Source organism: Pelodiscus sinensis, chromosome 5, assembly GCF_049634645.1.
Source record: "Pelodiscus sinensis isolate JC-2024 chromosome 5, ASM4963464v1, whole genome shotgun sequence".
Taxonomy (NCBI): Eukaryota; Metazoa; Chordata; order Testudines; family Trionychidae; genus Pelodiscus; species Pelodiscus sinensis.
This window is the reverse complement of record NC_134715.1, coordinates 15264354-15284134: the sequence shown is the minus strand read 5'-3', so window position 1 is coordinate 15284134 and position 19781 is coordinate 15264354. Positions and strand designations below refer to the sequence as shown.

The 19781-nt window shown below is 44.4% G+C and overlaps 1 protein-coding gene across 10 annotated transcripts in view; it reads right to left on the bottom strand.

Moving 5' to 3' along the window:
- LOC102463931 (putative E3 ubiquitin-protein ligase HERC3) overlaps positions 1–19781 on the bottom strand; it is a 114534-nt gene that overhangs the window by 56075 nt on the left and 38678 nt on the right. For 8 of the 10 annotated variants that reach the window (XR_012904022.1, XM_075929572.1, XM_075929569.1 and 5 more), the window contains 7 exons: positions 19282–19503; positions 10617–10708; positions 9479–9609; positions 6815–6975; positions 4286–4362; positions 1396–1520; positions 524–586 (listed from right to left, as the gene is read on the bottom strand). Coding sequence is in view for 9 of the 10 variants with exons in the window: in XM_075929572.1 (XP_075785687.1) it covers positions 524–586; positions 1396–1520; positions 4286–4362; positions 6815–6975; positions 9479–9609; positions 10617–10708; positions 19282–19503 (871 nt within the window). In the remaining variant the exon portion in view is untranslated. The remainder of the gene's footprint in view (positions 1–523; positions 587–1395; positions 1521–4285; positions 4363–6814; positions 6976–9478; positions 9610–10616; positions 10709–19281; positions 19504–19781) is intronic. The other 2 variants (XM_075929573.1, XM_075929577.1) reach the window with 1 other exon arrangement.

The following is a 19781-nucleotide window of genomic DNA, read 5'->3' as shown; positions in this document are numbered from 1 at the left end:
CTGAGCCCCCCCCACCAAACTGTTCCCTGACACCCCCTCCCCTGCCCTAAATCCTGCAACCCCTCTCCCTGCCCTGAGCCCTCCCTTATACTGAGCTTTGTGCTGTGAGCCGCCCATTCCCTGCTCTCACTTCAGCATCCTTCATTCCCTACCCTAGAGCCCCCACACCCATCTCTCTTCCCTTAGCCCCTGTCCCCTGCCCTGACTCCTGCATCCCTAGCCCCTTTCCATAAGTCCCCCCCCCCACCTCAGCTCCCCCCTACACATCAAACTCCCTCCCTGATACAATCATTTAAACACAGCATGTACATTTTCCTTTTAATTTTTTTTTTTAAATACTACACATAAGGACCCAAGCAATGCCAGGTAAATCTTCTAGTGTTTAATAAAGCAATTCAAGTCTGATACTATTCAGGGATCAAAGTGAAAGTTAACTGACAAATAACACCCTCACAACTGTTCTATCTCTACAGGTTAGCATGCACAAGGGAAGCCAGGTTTCTTGATCCCATTGACTACTTACTTCGTCTCCAGAAAGCTTCCATTCCAACAGGCAGCCGATGACAATATCTGCACAGCCTCACTGCTTGGAGTGGAAAGACAAAAAGAAACAGCTCATTCATGCTTTTACCAACGTATCAAATTGTCTCCCTTTTATCCCTTGTATGCAAAAGTATTTTCAAAACCACTCCTATATTGTAAGTGGAGAAACTGCAGGGCACGGAGGTTTAGTGACATGCTCAAGGAAGTGGCTGGCACGTCCTCTCTTCATTCACTATGCTTTTTCAGGGGCACTCACAGTAGAGAGGGGACAGATTTTTAAATCAGACCATTTAAAATTCTTAGTTTCTTTTGGTGAACTCCAAACTTATGTTAAAAAAAATAGTTTCTTCAGAATCTAATGCTTCCATCCTCTCAGTTGGGGTCTGAGAAAGCTCTGACATATCTTCCTGGCTTTCCTAGATCTGACCTGGCATTCCTGATATAAATTAGGAATTGGTGCTGGTTTAGAGAAAAAGTGAACATCTCAGGGTTTCTGAATAAACACTAACTGAAGTCCAAACATACCATGGGTGTGTGTTACGCAGAGAAATTCTTTTGAGATTTGGATGATGATTCTTTAAGTTTGGTCCTTAGATTTCTGTGCTACTTTCAAATCAAACTTTGTAGAATATTCGGAGTGTAGTAAAATATGCCTAAATATGTATTTTTAAAAGGATTGCATCTGAACAAAGTTTTCTAAAAGATGAGTCCTCACCTACTAGCTTTTCCTTTTACTATGAATGAGAGCCAAACAAGAAAATGTTGCTAAATTCTAAAGCACAGATGCCAGATTTGCCAATGAAACAGTTTTTTAAAGTTATTAAAAAATGTGGCTTGTACAATAACACCTACTTGATAGAATTAGAGTTGTTTTGTTCTAATAGCTTTTGTTTCCAAATGTCTATAGTTTCATCATTTATTAACCAAGTGTAATGTAACGGATTTATGGTCCGGAAATCATCAGCAGGCAAGGAATTCTGTGAAAAGATACAGATTTCAGTATTTAAGAAAACACATAATACAGGACATCCCTGCTATATGTTGCCCTGATTTACAGGCAGTCCCCAACTTATGCGGATCCGACTTATGTCGGATCCGCACTTACGAACGGGGCTTTTCTCGCCCCGGAACTCACGGGCGGCGGGTCGCCACCCGGGTCCTCCGGAGCAAGAAAAGCTTCTCCCGTTCTCCCTGGTCTGCTGGGGGGGTCCAGCGGCTTTGCTGGACCCCCCAGCAGACCAGGAGCACAGCCTTGGAGCACGCCCGCAGGGGGACAGCTCAAGCGCGTCCGGGCTGTCCCGCTGCGGGCGTGCTCCACGGCTTTGCTCTCCATCTCCCTGATCTGCAGGGAGACGGGGAGCAAAGCCTTGGAGCACGCCCGCAGCGGGACAGCCCAGGCGCGCTTGGGCAGTCCCGCTGCAGGCGTGCTCCGCGGCTTTGCTCCCCGTCTCCCTGGTCTGACCAGCAGACCAGGGAGATGGGGAGCAAAGCCTCGGAGCACGCCAGCAGTGGGACAGCCAAGGCCCGCCTGGACTGTCCCGCTGCCCGCGTGCTCTGCGGCTTTGCTCCACGTCTCCCAGGTCAGCAGACCAGGGAGACGGAGCAAAGCCGTGGAGGACTTGGGCAGTCCTGCCACCCCCGTCTCCCTGGTCTGCTGGGGTGGGTGTGGGGGGTGCAGCTAGTGACCCCCCCCCCCAGCAGACCAGGCTTTTCTTGCCTACCCCTGGGGTAGAGCAGCTGGGGGCTGCCGGGTTGGTCCTGCAGCGCCGCTCCGGACCAACCCGGCAGCACCCCAGCTGCTCTGCCCCAGGCGTCCTGATTCAGCCGCTGCTGGTCAGTTTCAGCAGCGGCTGAATCAGGACGCCTGGGGCAGAGCAGCTGGGGTGCTGCTGGGTTGCTCCAGTAGCGCCAAGGAGCCGCGCTACTGGAGCAACCCAGCAGCACCCCAGCTGCTCTGCCCCAGGCATCCCCAAGTCAGCTGCTGCTGAAACTGACCAGCGGCTGACTACAGGAAGCCCGAGGCAGAGTTGCTCTGCCCCAGGCTTCCTGGAATCAGCCGCTGATCAGTTTCAGCAGCAGCTGGCTTGGGGACGCCTGGGTTTCTTAAGTTGAATCTGTATGTAAGTCAGAACTGGCATCCAGATTCAGCTGCGGTTGAAACTGATCAGTTTCAGCAGCGGCTGACGCCAGTTCCGACTTACATACAGATTCATCTTAAGAACAAACCTACAGTCCCTATCTTGTACGTAACCCGGGGACTGCCTGTACATCCATTCCACACTAAAGTCATTGACACTTATAGGAACTGATGCATTATAAGTCCTCCCATTCCCCACTCTTAAGTTGTATGCAAAAAAAAAAAAAAAAAAAAAAAACACACCACACCCACTATTTGCACAAATGGAAGTCAGACATGGGGAAAAAATTCCCCACTTTAAGTTATTTTGCTATAAGTCCAAGTTTTTTTAAACATATTGTAGACTTATAGCTAGGGTGGCCTGTACAGTTTATTTTCTGATAACAGGGCTGCCACACCATCTACTACCCTAAAAGGATGCCTCAGACACCCCCAAAAAAGATTTTCCCTTTTTAATTTTCTTTGGGAGTGAGGAGGGGAAAAAAAATGAGAATTTGATTTTCTTACCCAGTACAGATTGGGTGAAGCAAGGGGTTGGTTTTATAACAATGACTGCACGATTTATTATTTACATAGCCCAAAAGGATGCTTAACATTTTAAAGCACCTGACTCTGAGGAAATGGGGGGGAGGGGGAGAACAGTCCCTCCCTCCCTCCCCTGCCTATCACCACTATAGATCTTAAATTCACAAAATTCTATCATGTGTTTATGTTGGCACACCATCAGCATGCCCGCTGTGAGGCAGGGATCCCTGTTCTACAAATGACAAATATCCCTCTTTTAGGGTATGTCTGCACTACCAAGTTTTGTAGACAAAACTTATGTTGACACAAAAGTTGACAAAACAAATATTGCTAAAGGGTGTTCATACTTGCTCCCTCTGTTAACAGATCATGTCTAGATCATCAACAGTGAGAGCAATACATATGGGTATGTATCCTACATGCAGTGTTGTGGAAAGGCAGAACTGGGATTCCCTCAAAGTTCTCCCACAATCCCCTTAGCTGCTGGGAGCTGCATCAAGAATAAACTTTGTAATCTCTCTGTGCTGAGGAATGTCAAAGCAGCACTATAGTCTCCATCCCCGCCATGCAGCAGCAGTCTGCCTGCTGCTGCGTTCTTAGTGCAGGGCAGAACAGGAACATGCCAATAGTTTGCTCTTTGTTTCCCAAACAGCAGCACTTTCAGATGTCAAATACTTCTGGGACCTTTGAAAGGGGAGGGATGCATGCCTGCAGGGGAGCAGCGATCTAAACATTGAGCAGAGCACCAGTTCTGTCTGACAACGCAAACACCAGTGTCTATACTGGTTCTTCGTCAACAATAAAGGAAGGGGAAAAAGAAAAAAGTTTTCCATAGGAGTAAAAGGCTTTTGTAATGGAAACTGGGCATTTTTCCTGACAAAACTGCACTCTCAGTTTTGTCAGCAAAAGGCAGTTTTTGTCAACAAAACTCAGTAGTGTAGAATTTGCACTGCTGCTAATCAGAAACGCTAACCCTGATTCTTTTCAGAATTGATGCTACCAATGTCAATTCAACAGCAGACACATTTTCCTGCCCCTCCTCCTCCCTTGTAGAGAAGAGAAAAAGCATTTTTTGCTTACTTCATATTTGGAGCAAAGTACAAATGTTCGGTCTCCTCCACAGAAGATGTGTTTAACAATGTGATACTTAAAGGCATCTGTTGAAGAAAGAGATATAAAGCGTTACTGATCCATTAACAAAAGCTTCCTTCTTCTTTCAACTCTGCACCTTTATTCCCTAAGACCTTCTGCACCCTCAACTCTGACAAAGGTCAAGGGCAGCACCTTGCTAGCAGATGCTCAGAACTTGGAGCTTTAAAATAAAAGGGTGCATGAAGACTTAATTTTTGTATCACAGAAGAAACACCATGATGCAGAGTAGGACAAGAGAGACTTTGCGATGAGTCATAATTAAATGCAATTGACAATCCCAACAACCATGTGGGGAAAAGTTTATATTCAGATCCTACAACTTGAGTCAGACAAATGGTCCCAAGCACTTGTATAGAACCTACTGCAGGATCAGGGCCTCTATTTTTGCATCTTTTGCCAATGAAAAAGGCAATGATTAAAACTCTGATTTCAACAATGCAGGATTAATACACGAGTAACATAATATATGTATTCCAAGGTGTTTAACCCTGTTCTATCTATGTAATTCTGACAAAAATCAATATTGGTATTTACCACGAAGGCTATGTCTACACTGGCATGATTTTGCACAAGAACTCTTTTGAGGAAGAGTTCTTGTGCAAAAACTTTTCCAGAGGAGAGCGTCTACACTGGCGTGTGCCTTTGCACAAGAGATGTGCTTTTGCGCAAGAACATCCATGCCAGTGTAGACGCTCTCTTGCACAAGAAAGTTCTGATGGCCATTTTAACCATAGGGCTTTCTTGCTCAAGGAATTCATGTTGCCTGTCTACACTGGCCTCTTGCGCAAGAACAATTGCGCAAGAGGGCTTATTCCTAAGTAGGCGCAAGAACTATGATGCCCAAGAAGCCCTGATTTCATACATTAGAACGTCAGTGTTCTTGCGCAAGAACTCGTGGCCAGTATAGACAGGCAGCAAGTTTTGGCACAAAAACGGCCACTTTTGCGCAAGATTGCGCCAATATAGAAACAGCCAAGGGGTATGTCTACCCTGAAGTCTTATTTTGGAATAACGTCAGTCTGAAATAACATTGTCTGTGTCTACACTACAATCAGTTATTTCGACATAATGTCAAAATAACCTCAAGCTGGAGGATTTCTCTCTCAGACCCCTGTAACCTTCATTATATGAGGAATAAGGGAAGTCAGAGGAAGAGTGCGCTCTCTCAAACTTCCTGCTTTGTAGATGGTGCCAAAAGCAGAAATAAGCTATTCTGACTTAAGCTACGCAACTGACATAGCTCAAGTTGCATAGCTTATTTCAGCTTTAGCCCTGCTGTGTATATGTACCCTATCTGTCTTGGCCAAAGCTGTGACAATACTCTCAAATCTTGTGAGCTGTGAATATCCCTAATGTCATGTTGATTTTTCACTTTTATGAGAATTTCTTATCTCCCAAGTAAAGCACACTCTTTAAATAGTGATACCTGAAATACAGGGTTTGCTTTATTTTTTAAAGTCCTTACAAATGTTCAATTTTCCCCCTCCTTTGTTAATATTTATAATATTTACAAAAACTGATTATAATGGGCAAACCAAGAAAACTGACTACACAAAATGCTGTTTAATGGACAGAGTAATTATAGCTTTAAACCAGAGGAAAAATATAATTTAATTAACTTCTCTTTCAGCTTTTGTAGTCTTTTGGTACTTGCAGTTAGTTTTCAGACAGAAATATGATTTTCAAATTGATGATCTCTGTTTAAATAAAATCCTGATACAGATAGCTGACAATCAAATATGTTAAGTATGATAAAGAAAATCTAGTATTACTTTAATGCTAGGAGTGAGTGAATATAAGCGCTAATCATGAGTATTCTGAGATGGCAGGGGACAGGTCCACGTTAGTCAGGAAAAGGTTTTATACCTTGATTTTCAGAAATCAAATCTGAAACTATATCCAACTGTTCTTGGTTCAAATGTTATGAGTTTACTTCAAAGTTCATTTGTGACCACACACATGTTCGCTCCAATAGAAGAGCACACTTGGCCAAATGTATGAACTAGGGGCCTGACCCAAAGGCCTTTGAAATCAATGGGAACCCTGACATTGACTTCATTGAGTTTTGGATCAGGGCTTACAATAAGAAAGATCCATCTCCTAGTCATGTTTTACCAACTAAATATTTACTTTTGAATATTCAAATAAAAGATGTAAATTATTTTGTAATATTGGTATAAAGAAAGCCAGCATGTTCTCTATGAAGAGAAAAGTCCTCATTCCCTAATTATGATGGAATGTTTTCCCAGCAGTCAGCCACTGCACAATTCATCAATGTTTCAATGTGCTCAGTGATATGCAGAAAATGAGAAAGGAACAAGCTAATTCTCAGGGCTCTCCCCACTTATGTTTTTTGTTGTTTGCAGTCAAATGCAAAATGTCTTCAGATCATTTCAGCCGTGATTGTCTCTTTGATGCACTAATACGGTGTGTCACACACAGAAACAGAACACTTACCAGCTCGACCTAAGAGCTGCCCATTGTGAGCCGCCCAGTGACCTTTCACTGGAGATGGGCATTTAACATTGCATGTGTGTCCGGTTCCCAGCTGGCCTTCTGTTCCGCAGCCAAAGGCATAGATCAGTCCTGAAGAAGGCACAAAGGCCAGAGTGTGCTGTCTGCAATGAAGAGAGCTATATTTGTACCATGTTTAAATAATATTTTTAAAGAAGACTAAAAACTAACCATGAAAACTAGGAGCCAAAACCTCAGCTGGAATAAATCAGCATTTACATAAAATAGCAGATTGCTGATTTGCATCAAAACAGAAGCATTCAGCCATAATAAAGTGCAACAAGAACTCCCTATGCTAATATGAAGAATGTGGACACATCTGGAGCCCTATGCATAGGTTGGTGTGCAAACACACTCACCATCCTCTTAAGCATTCCATAAATGTAATAAGTTTGCTTGTGTTGGCCTATCCATTTTCAAAGGTCTGTCCACCTCACAAGGCTACTTACTCTCTCTTTCTATGACCAAGGCTGGAAATAGGGTGAGGAGAATGCAGCTAAGACTGACTTTGAGGCCAGACAGAACCATCATGATCATCTAGTCGGACCTGCACATTGTAGGCCACACAACCTCACTAACCTTCTCCTGTTACAGGGCCATAATAATTGGCCATAGTTACAGAAGACTTCAAATTCTGATTTAGATGCTTCAAGTTACAGAGAATCCACCATCTATTCTGGTAGAAACCAGTAAGTGACCTGTGCCCCACTTGCAAAAATCACAGGGTCTCTGGCAAACTGACCCGGAGAAAATTCCTTCCTGGCCCCAAATATGGTGAGTGGACACCTGGGAAAAAGTTCTCTGTAGTAATTCGGGGGGGCCTTCCTTACTCATGTCCCATCTCTGGCCATTGGTGAATGGGCCATATGCCATTGTAGGCAAACGCATCTCACCATCCCTTCCATAAACTAATCAAGCTCAGTCCTAAAACCAGTTAGAATTTTTGCCTCCACTACTCCCTTTGGAAGGTTGTTCCAGAACTTTACTCTTCTGTTGACTAGAAACCTTTGCCTAATGTCAAGCCTAAACATACCAATGGCCAGTTTATATCCATTTGTTCTTGTGCCAATATTGGCCCTTAAATAACTTGTCTACCTCTATGGTGTTCACCTTCAGATGTTTTTAGAGACTGAATTCATACATCCCCTCAGCCTCAGTTTTTTAGGAACAAATAAAAAACAACAAATAGTCTGGTAGCACTTTAAAGGCTAACAAAACATGTAGATCAGTGGTCTCCAACCTTTTTACACCCAAGATCACTTTTTAAATCTCCAAACAGGCGAAGATCTACCGTCCCGCCCCTTCCTTGAAGCCCTGCCCTCTCTATTCTCCTCCTGTCCATCACTTGCTATCCCCAGCCCTTATTTACACACACTGATAAACAGTTTATTTTAAATTATGTGATGTATAAAATTAAAATCACGTGTTTATAGTTATGAAATAAATGGTCTGTTTTTTATTCATGCTATTTAAATCTAAAATGAAGCATTTATAATTATACATTTAGTGGGGACAGAGTTCTGCAGCGGCGGGGGGCAGGGAAGAGGGAACAGGGTGCTGGGAGGGCAGAGGACAGGGTTCTGCAGCAGGGGACAGAGTGCCAGTGGGGACAGGAATGGGGACAGAATTCTGTGGCTGGGGACAGGGGAGTGGGGACAGAGTTCGGGGAGTGGGGAGCCAGTGGAGGCAGAGTCTCCCCTGCATCTGCCTCCTCCCAGGATTCCCCCCCCCAGAGGGAAACCAGCGTGTGCCTGCCCCAGGGCTGACCCCCCCCGCCACAGCGCAGGAAAACCCTGCGCGCGCCTGCCCCGGGGCCGACTCACCCCTCCTGTGCGGTGCAGGGAGCCAATGCTCCCTCCCGCAGTACACCCGGCAGAGCAGCTAGCGCTACTTCCGGAATCGCCGGAAGTGGCGCTAAGCTGCGGGACTTCTGTCCATCCCCAGGAAGCCAATACTACCTCCATTTTCACTTGAGGTAGGTAGTGGGGCTTCTCAGGGGTGGGAGGGAAATGAGGGCGGGGCAGACAGGATCACAATCGACCTGTTGGTGACCACGGATGTAGATGGTGTCATGCCGGTCATCTGAAGAAGTGGGTTTTGCCCACGAAAGCGCATGATTTCTATTTGTTGTTTTTTAGTTTTTCCTGTTACAGACTAACTCTGCTACCCCTCTGAAGCATCAGTTTTTTAGGGTCATTAAGTCTCCTCTCACGATTCCGCTGATGATCCTTGTGGCCATTCTCTGCACCTACTCCACTTTGAACTCATCTTCATCATGAAAGACCAGGACTGCACACAGTATTCTAGATGAGGTCTCACTAGTGCTCTCATCTAATGGTACTAATACTTTGGGATCCAGTTGTATTGTTTTTGTATAGGGGGATCTTACACAGCACCAGGATCTAGCATAATTAACAGCCCAAATGAGAACCAATCTCATTTACGGAGAACATTAACATTCAGACCTACAAGAAGCTATAACCTGTATATGTGATCTACAATGCAGAGAAGAAACTAACCCCACCATTTGCACCTGAAAAAATACAAGAGCAATCATCTAGTCCACCCTCCACAAGATGGAACCGTTCACTCCACAGTGTCACTCACCTGCCACAAGCGATCTGGGATACTTCGCTGCCCATCAGCTCCAGAACCCTCCGGGGATTAACCTCATGATTTACGGAATCATGGCCAAGCTGCCCGCAGGAACCCGCACCAAATGTGAACACCCCTCCACTCTGTTAGCAAATCAGAGAGCCCATGCACCGTTTAGTGAGCTATTTTCTGACAGCAATCTCTCTGTCTTGTTTCACAACCATTTCCCAGCTTAAAGAGAGACTGTGCTACTTATTTAGGTGTATTAAAAGGCAGCTTTCACAATTCCTGACAGTGCAATGTACAGGGAAGAATTTATAAAACCAAAATAGTTAACTCAATTGCTGGAACTATCTCTAGGTACTTCTGTGTCACACATACTCTTCCTCCACCATCTGTTAACAATCCCAGCTACTTTCAGATGATCACAAATACCACAAATTGCTAAGAAGCTTCCCCCACAGGTGGGTCAGCATTTTTGGTGTCTACTCCCTGTCCAACAGCTCTGTGTTAACTTTCAAGGCATAATGCAATGTCCACCTGTTTGGGTGTATCTTTGAGGAGGCCAGAGGCAGAAGACTGTAATATTTGCTCATGAGATGATTTTGGGGGGGTTCTGCCAATGTTTTGCTAAGGTTTGGATTTTATTGTTAAACACTGTGGTTTTGATATCTTACCAAGGCACAGTAAGTGGGTGTGACTAAAAATAATTCAATCAAAATTCCAAATCAACAAATATTAATGTCCCCTTTACAGAACTGGGTGTTATTGGGTGGTTTGGTGATTCATTTTAAGAATTAAGTAAAACAAGTTTTCATACTTAAAAGACAATCATATTGGGGCCAGGAGAGAGAAAAGAGGTGTTAAAAGCCACATGGTTCTTTTTTAAAATCACATAGGGATGAAAAATCTCGTTTAAAAAGTTAACCAGTTAAACGTAATGTAAAACCCATTTTAAAAAGTAACCAGGTAATTGGGATCCAACAGGGTAGAGTCACCCCCTGCCCACAGCCAGGTCTGCTGCACAGTGGGCTGCTCCAGCCTGGCCAGGTCGATGGCTAAGCAGTTACCCATTTATATCCCTAATATCACCCAGAAAGCTAAACTAAGCCAACTCAGTAAATAAGAAATAGGGAATTCTTGCCTTTACCTTTGTAAGAACTGCTGTGTGTTCTTCTCCACAGCTAATGTAGACGACCTGCTGAGTCCGTAAGAGCTTCACATGGCAAGGGGCCTCTCGGTCTGCATTAGAGACAAGAGAGCAAAAGAGGAAAGTTACTGATAAGATGCTAAAGTACTTGAAAACCTCTAACAGCCTGATTTTCAGCCATGATGAACACCCACAACTGTGTCATCAGTGAGAGCTGCAGGTGCTCAGCACCTCTGAAGAAAATCAGATTTTTAAGTTCTTTAATAGTACTTTCCATCTCCAACGTTTAGGTGACCTAACTAAGGCCACAGAGGGATCCAGCCAAAGCAAGCAGGTGAGCAGGTAGCTAATGTATAGTCAAAAAACCAAATATGACAGAGTTCAGTTCTGCAGACCCTGGACAAACTCACACTGCAGGGGACACAAAAGAAACTTGTAAAGTCACAACTCAAGGACACTTTGGATTTCAAACTGGCTGAGGTAGAGAGCTAAGGAGTTAGTGTTTCAGCCCAGCTCTAGTTGGAACAGAAGAAACACATTTGAGATCTGTCATCTGAAGCTGTGTTGGACACAGATGATCCCTGTGGAGTCACAAAGAACTGGCTCACCCAAAGAGAATATCCTACAAGGGGGGGGGGGGGGGAGAAGATTAAAAAAAGGCATCTGAGAAGACCAGAGTACCTGAGACTAGTTCAAATGTGATCAAGGGGACTTTTTAAGTCTTCATTTTCATATGTAATAATTGCCCTTACCAATACACTGCTGCTTGCTTTATTCTACAGTGACCCTGGTTATAAGTCTTTGTTCACTTAGCATAGATGCTAGAACTGTAAATACTAAGAAAGTAAATTAGAATACCTGGCTTTAAGTCAAGATATTGACATAGTGGGCATCCTAGAAACCCGGTGGAATGAGGATAATCAACAGGACCCAATAATATCAGGGTCTAAAATATATAGGAAAGACAGAGAAGGTTGTATTGGTGGGAGAGTGGCACCATATATGTAAGAAAGAAGACAGTCAAATCAAGTAAAAGTCTGACATGCTTGAACAAAAAGGGTGTGTGTCTAGACTACAGGGGTTTTTTGAAAAAAAGTGGCCTTTTTCGAAAAAACTTCCCCTGCATCTAGACTGCTGCTGTGTTCTTTCAAAAGTAAATCGAAAGAACGCGGCAGTTTTTTCGACCGCGGAAAACTTCATTTTATGAGGAAGAACTCCTTTTTTCGAAAGTGCTCTTTCCAAAAAAGGCGCTATGTAATGTAAACTGTGCTTTTTTGAAAGAGAGCATCCAGACTGCCTGGGTGCTCTCTTTTGAAAAAGCGTCTTGCTTTTTCGAAAGTACTGGTTGCAGTCTAGACGCTCTTTTTCAAAAGAGACTTTTTCAAAAATATCTTCCGAAAAAGTCTCTTTCGAAAGAGGCTTGCAGCGTAGACGTAGCCTAAGAGTATAGCAGTAGGAATATACTACCAACTATCTGACAGTGACTGTGAAATGCTCAGGGAGATTTCTAGACACCACAAATGGGAGTTCTTGGAGCTGCCTCTCCAGGAACCCACAAGAGGAGAGGCAATTCTTCACTTAGTCCTAAGTGGTGCACAAGACCTAGTTTAAGATGTCAATATACCTGAACAGATTAGTAATAACAACCATAATGTAGTAATTTTAACATCCTTACAGGAAGAAAGATATTAAAGTGACCCATACCCCAGCAGCACTTAACTTAAAAAAGCCTACAAAAAGCCTACAAAAATGAGGAAGCTAATTAAATGAAAATTCAAAAAGAACAGTAACAAGTATGAAATGCCTGGAAACTGCATGGAGATTACTTAAAAACATCGTAATAGAGCTCAAACTAATTGCATGTCCTGAATTAAAATAAAAAAGTAAGAGAACCAAAAAAATGACACCATGGTTAAACAGCAAAGTTAAAGAAGTGGTTAGAGGCGAAAAGGTATTCTTTAAAAACTGGAAAAGCGACAAGGAGTCCTGTGGCACCTTATAGACTAACAGATGTATTGGAGCATAAGCTTTCGTGGGCAAAGACCCACTTCGTCAGATGCTACTCCTCTGATAGATTGAACTTCCAGTTTTTAAAGTTAGTGAGGAAAACAGAAAGGAGCACAAACTCTGGCAAGGCAAGGCAGATCAACAAATAATTTGCCAGGACAGAGACAGAAAAGCTAAAGAAAAAATATTTCAAGTACACCAGAAACAGGAAGTCCACCATATAGTAGGACAATCAAGATTCTAAAGGAGCACTCCAGAAAGACAAGGCTGTAGCCAGCAAGTTAAACAATTTCTTTGCATCAGTCTTCAATACAGAAAATATGGCAGAAATCCCCACACCTAAGCCATTCCTTTTGGGTGATAAATCTGAGCAATTATTCCAAATTGAGGTGTTAGTGCAGGAGGTTTTAGGGGGCAATGATACATTAAACAGTAATAAGTCACCAAGAGTTCTAAAAGAACTGCTAATTGTATTATGTAATCTATTGCTTAAATCAGTTTCTGTACCAAGTGACTGGAAGTGGGGGGTTGAGGGGGTAGGAGTGGAGGTATTGCAACACCAACTTTTCTAAAAAGTTCCAGAGACAATCTTGGCAAATACAGGTGAATAAGCCTGATTTCAGTATAGGTTGGACCTCCCGGGTCCAGCACCCTTGCAACTTGAGAGGTCCCAAACAAGGAAGTTTGATGGAGGTCAGACTTCCGGGTTCTACTGGGGCTCCCCTCTTGTGCACTGCCCTGGGAAAACCCAGAGGCCTGACCTCTTACAGATCACCTGCCTGGCTCTGCTGCCCCCTGCTCCCAGGGTCCCTGCCCTTGTCCCTCATGGGGCTCCCAAGTCACCAGCCCTGTGGGCTGCTTCCCACCATACTGACTCCACTCCCAGCCACTTTCAACTTCTTGTGGCTGGGGCTCTCTGGTCTAGCAACATCTGTGGTCCTGCCAAACCCTGGATGTTGCTGGACCACAAAGTCCCAGACAAGAGAGGCGCTTCCTCTATTAGGGATGTTAAATATCGGTTAATTGAATAGTTGAGTAACCTTATGAATTCTTATCGGTTAGTTGACTATTCTATAGTCACCAAGGGCAAGCCGGCAGTCACTGTATAGAGGCAGCAGCACGGGGAACTAGGCAGGAGCTGGTCCGCAGCAGTGTTGAATGGTAGCAGCCCCTATTTGGGGGGGTCTGAGCTCCCAGACTCAGCACAAGCCAAAACTGAGCTGGGGTACCTGCCCACCTGGCTCCTAATACACATTTAATGTAGAACTGCAGCGGGGTTAGGTCCTGGACCTGGCACAAGCCAGGACTGAGCCAGGCTGCTGGACAGCCTGCTAAAAAACTTACTGGTGGGGGGAGAGGGAAATGTGTAGTCTATAGCATTAGACTATAACTTTTTGCTTGTCAGTTCACTGACTACACTATTACATCCTTAACCTCTACTAGGCAAAATGGCTGAAATTATAGTAAAAAACATAAATATCAGACACGTAGATAAGCACAGTATGTTGGAGAAGAGTCAGTATAGTTATTGTAAATGGAAATCGTGCCTCACCAATCTATTAGAATTCTTTGAGACTGACAACAAGCATGTGGACAAGCAGGGCCATTCCTATGGGAGTGCAGGGCCCTGGGCAACCTCCCCTCCCAACCCTAACCTTCTAAGCCCCTCCCCTGAGACAGCAGCCCGGTGGCAGGGTGGGGAGGCTCGCATTGCCCCATAGGGTCGGCAGGGGGCTGCGCCTGTGGGTGTAGGGAGGCGGCCACGCAATGGGCTTCCAGGAAGGCAGTGTGTGCGGCTGCCTTCCCCTGCTATCGCCCCTGCTTCACCACGTGGGGCCTCACTGAAGGCACGGCAGCCAGCAGGACATGGGGGGGCACAGGCGAGTGGAGGGTCAAATTCCCCAGAGAGGCATCAGTCAAGGGAGCGTAGGGAGAAGGAGATGCATGCCTAGGCAGAGCAATAGCTGAGAAAGTTACACTGCAGCAGGATCTGCTGCTGCTGCCTGCTTGTGCTAAGTCTGTGTCTCTTCCAAGGAGAGGCTTTTTTCCAGTGGCCACGCAGACAGGAGCGATGGAGGAACCCAAGGCAGCCACAGAGAACAGGAAAAGATCTGAGAGGGGTTCCGGCTGCACACCTTAAATGGAAAAAGATTGGCTGATCCCGTAAGGACACAGCTGCATATAGAATGGAGGGAGGGAGCAGAGAGAGACACTAGAGTCTGCTGCTGATGCTCCAGTATTTTAATCAGGACGGTTTGGGAGCTGCTTTGCAAGGAGAAGAAATGTAGTCAGGGCCTATCCTAAGGGAAGGTGGGAGTTTAGCTAATGTTGCTGCGCAACCCCACCAGGCTGAGATAGGTCATCATGCCAAGGGCTGTAGGCTACCGATTTTTCCCAAAGTGTCTCTAGTGGGAAGGGGGGGGGGGGTTGGGCAAACTTTTTTGAAACACCTTTTTGAAAAAATTCCTGCTTTGATTTGTTTTCTTTATAGCTAGAATAAGGTTTTTTTTTTTCCGACTAAAGAAACTTTGATGCCAGGATTAAATCACATCTGCAGCAGAAATTCAAAACTGCAGAGGTGGTCAATAAGCAGATTGCGGGACAAATACAGTACACTGGCACATTGGGTCAGCCATAATAAGGCAGGGGGGAAGTTCTGATTAACAGCTCTTTTTATTCTTTGTGACTGGGAAAGGGCTGTGGGTGAGACGGTGGAACACATTTGAACTAGCGCACATGACCTCAATATTGGTGCACAAGACAAAATTCACTCCGCTCATGGATGGAAAATCTTAGCAGGAACACTGGTGGATAGTCCTCTGAAATCATCTGCTCACTTTGCAGCAGCAGTCAAAAAGGTGACAAAGTTAGGAACCAGTAGGAAAGGTATACATAATAAAATACAAAATAATATAATGAATTTCAATTCTACATGCAGTTCTAATTGCTCCATCTCAAAACAGGTATTTTAGACTTTGAAAGATCTAGAGAAGGGCAACAACAATAATCAGGGGCAGGAAACAGCTTCCACGTGAAGAGAGATGAAAAAATACTTGTTCAGCTTTGAAAAAAGGCAAATTTAGGTGGGATATGATAGAGGTTTATAAATCCATAAATGGCATGGATAAAGTGTACAGGGAAGTTACCCCTTCAGACTACACAAGAATTAGGAGGGGGTCACCTGATGAAATTAATAAACTGCAGGTTTAAGACAAAGAAAAGGCAGAAGTACTTCACACACACTGCACAGTTAACCTGTGGAATGCATTGCCAGAGGATGTTGTGAAAGCCAAAAGTATAACTGGGTTAAAAAAAAATTGCTAAGTTCATGGTAAGCGAGCTATTAGCCAAGATCATCAGGCAGGCCATACCATACTTCAAGTATTCCTAAACTTTTGATTACCAGAAGCTGACATTGCACTGAAAGTAGGAATAAGAAATCCTCCGGAAAAGGGCTTATTTTCCGGAGAATCGCGTCTAGACTGGCGCTTTTCTCCGGCTTATCCCCAAGCCGGAAAAAAGCGGCAGCCATGTAAATGCAAATGTCGCGGGGGATATTTAAATCCCTCGCGGATTTGCAATTCTGAAGTGTCTAATCTGCATCCCTTTTCTGGAAAAGGGGTGCAGTGTAGACACAGCCATTAAGTTTGCAGATGATACCAAGCTGGGAGGGGTTGCAACTGCTTTGGAGGATAGGGTCATAATTCAAAATGTTCTGGACAAATTGGAGAAATGGACTAAGGTAAACAGGATGAAGTTTAATAATGACAAATGCAAAGTGAGCCACTTAGGAAGGAACAATCAGTTTCACACATACAGAATGGGAAGCAACTGTCTAGGAAGGAGTACGGCAGAAAGGGATCTAGGGGTTATAGTGGCCCACAAGCTAAATGAGGGTATGTCTACACTACCACCCTAGTTCGAACTAGCGGGGTAGTGTAGACATACCCTAAGAGTCAACAGTGTGACGCTGCTGCAAAAAAAGCAAACATGTTTCTAGGATGTATTAACAGGTGTGTTGTGAGCAAGACATGAGAAGTCATTCTTCCACTCTACTCTGCGCTGATTAGGCCTCAGTTGGAGTATTGTGTCCAGTTCTGGGCACCACATTTTAAGAAAGATGTGGAGAAATTGGAGAAGGTCCAGAAAAGACTAACAAGAATGATTAAAGTTCTAGAGAACATAACATATGAAGGAAGACTGAAAGAACTGGGCTTGTTTAGTCTGGAAAAGAGAAGACTGAGAGGGCACATGATAGCGGTTTTCAGGTATCTAAAAGAGTGTCACAAGGAAGAGAGAGAAAACTTGTTCTTCCTGGCCTCTGAGGATAGAACAAGAAGCAATGGGCTTAAACTGCAGCAAGGGAGGTTTAGGTTGGACGTTAGGAAAAAGTTCCTAACTGTCAGGGTGGTTAAACACTGGAATAAATTATCTAGAGAGGTTGTGGAATCTCCATCTGTGGAGATATTTAAGAGTAGGTTAGATAAATGTCTATCAGCGATGGTCTAGACAGTACTGGGTCCTGCCATGAGGGCACAGGACTGGACTTGATGACCTCTCGAGGTCCCTTCCAGTCCTAGTATTCTATGAATCCTTGTGCCTGGAACAGAGTCCCATGTTCGAAGAAACCAAAACCCTCTCTCCGACTCCACCTGAGTAACCACATGTTTACTTCCTCAATTCGATACCACCTACCCGGACCTTTTCCTTCAACCGGAAGGATGGACGAGAATACTACTTGCGCTTCAAATTCCTTGATCCTTCTTCCCAGTGCTACAGAATCTGCTGTGACCCGCTCAAGATCATTCTTAGCCATATCATTAGTTCCTACATGGAAAAGCAGCAAGGGGTAGCAATCCGAAGATTTAATCACTTTCGGAAGACTCTCGGTCACATCCTGAATGCGAGCTCCTGGTAAGTAGCACACTTCTCGAGACTGCAGGTCTGGACGGCAGATGAATGACTCAGTCCCTCCTAGGATGGAGTCCACGACCACCACCACCCGTCTTTTTCTTTTAGGAGTGGTGGTTGTGGAACCCCCATCCCTACGACTACGCATCCCGTGCCTTCTGGTAGATGGTGTTCCCTTCTGATTTCTTCCCAGAGAGGTCCCTACCAAAGCATTCTCCACCACAGTGCCTGTGGAGAAAGCCTGATAGTGGTTACTTACCTCTACAGGGATGGAGGATACTTGAGTTGGCGTTCTTCTCCTTCTAGAGGTTACATGCTGCCAGTTCTCTTCCTTATCCTGTACTGCCCTGACTGGCTCTTCAGCCTGCTGTGCCTGCAGGATTAAATGCTGCCTTCTATCGAGGAAGTCTTCCTCCTCTCTGATAGAAAGTAGGGTCAATACTTGGCCCTCAAGTCCCCTAATTATTTCTTCCAAAATAGTGACCAGCTTGCACTTAGTACAGATGAAATCCCTTCTGCCTTCTGGGTGAAAGACAAACATGGCACATGATGTGCAGGTAACAGCAGACCTATCACCATCCATACCTGCCTTCATTCTGAGAGATTCCTCAGTTGTTATTAAATGCCTCCTTGAAGTGCATGAGTGTAGTGAAAAGATTTTAAAGAATGGCACATGTATCTCACCCCATTCCCAGCTCCCTCTCCAAGCTCCCTGGTTGCTGACTCACTCCTTTATAAAGCCCTGGACTGCCTGATAGCCCCTCCCCCAATTAAGGCTCAACCAATGAGCAGAGGCTTCTAGATTTCAAACCCTGATTAGAAGCTCACAGCTTCCACCTGCCAGCCACAGTTCTCACTCCATGGGAGGGAGGGGGGACAGGAAGGGAAAGGGAAAAAAAAACCAAACAGCCAAACACAACCTCAGCACACAGCAAGAAAACCTTAAACACAAACAATATGATTCTATGTGCTATTGGCACTTCAAGAAAAGATGAATATCCAGTAGCTGTTTAATTTCAATGTGAGCAGCTTCATACTCTGCACTCTTGAAAATCAGGCCACCTTTTTATAATTTAACTTTAGGTACCTATTTTTGAAATCCTTAGCCTATATATCCAACAGGTGCTTTTTCAAGGTGGAAAGGGGAGATCAATGGTATTCAATAGATTTTTTTCCCCCATCTGAAGCATAACAGAACCATAGCATTTTGGTCTGTTCTCCCTATGGCCATCATTCTGATGCAAGGCTTTGGGAAGGCTGCCTGGCATGACACTTCTATGGACTGTTACAGAGAGACAGAACATTAAATCAGTTAAATAACCTACTGCTGTGAAATACTTGTAAATGCCTATAGATCATGCTGTTAATGTTCATTAAGAGCAATTCACAATGGCTTATACCTTAGATGAGTCACTCACGTTAGAGAAAAGATTTAGCCTTCATGAAACCACACATGAAACATCTCGAACCCCTTTTAAATATGTTCATCCATTTCTCAAAGGAACAAGAATAAAGGAGAGGTTATAAAGCATTAATAATCACAAATATTTGGCCACGGTCTTTTTGACCTTGTTAATTCCAATGCAGTTTCTTTCCATTCATGATATGGAAGGCTTATGGGCCCTTAGAGAGGAATCACTTTCCTGTGTTCTCTCCTACAGGCCCCTTGGCACAATGAAGAATTATTACAAAAAGCAAAGCCATGCTCAGCAATCAGCTCATCCTTTGTTGCTAAGTGTTCCAATACCTTGCTCATCACTTAAGCCCAACTGTCCTGAGTCGTTCCTTCCCCAGCCAAACACAGCTCCGGAGAGAGACAGGGCAAAGCTGTGAGCTCCACCAGCAACAATCTGAGCCAAGGGGATGCCATCAAGAGATGTGACGCGTTGTGGGCTTGTTTGAGAGGGGAATTCTTTACCCAGGCCCAGCTGGCCATAGTTGTTCTGTCCCCATGTAAAGAACTGCCCATCTGAAATAAAGACAGACAATTGAAGTCAGTAACTAAAATGTGCCCAAATCTGTTAAGCTGAATAAGAAACAGTGCTGTGGGTTTCATTGCTACTTGAAGGCAGGAGTTTGAGCAAGATGCTACTGGCTACAAAAGCATGCACTATGGAGCTACCAGGTAAAATAATAAAGTGTGTGATTGAACTAGGAGATTAAACAGATAGAATGGTAAAACAGTGCATGGATAGAGTGTAAAACTACTATGGCTTGTACCATCAAACAAAAAAAGGCACATGTACT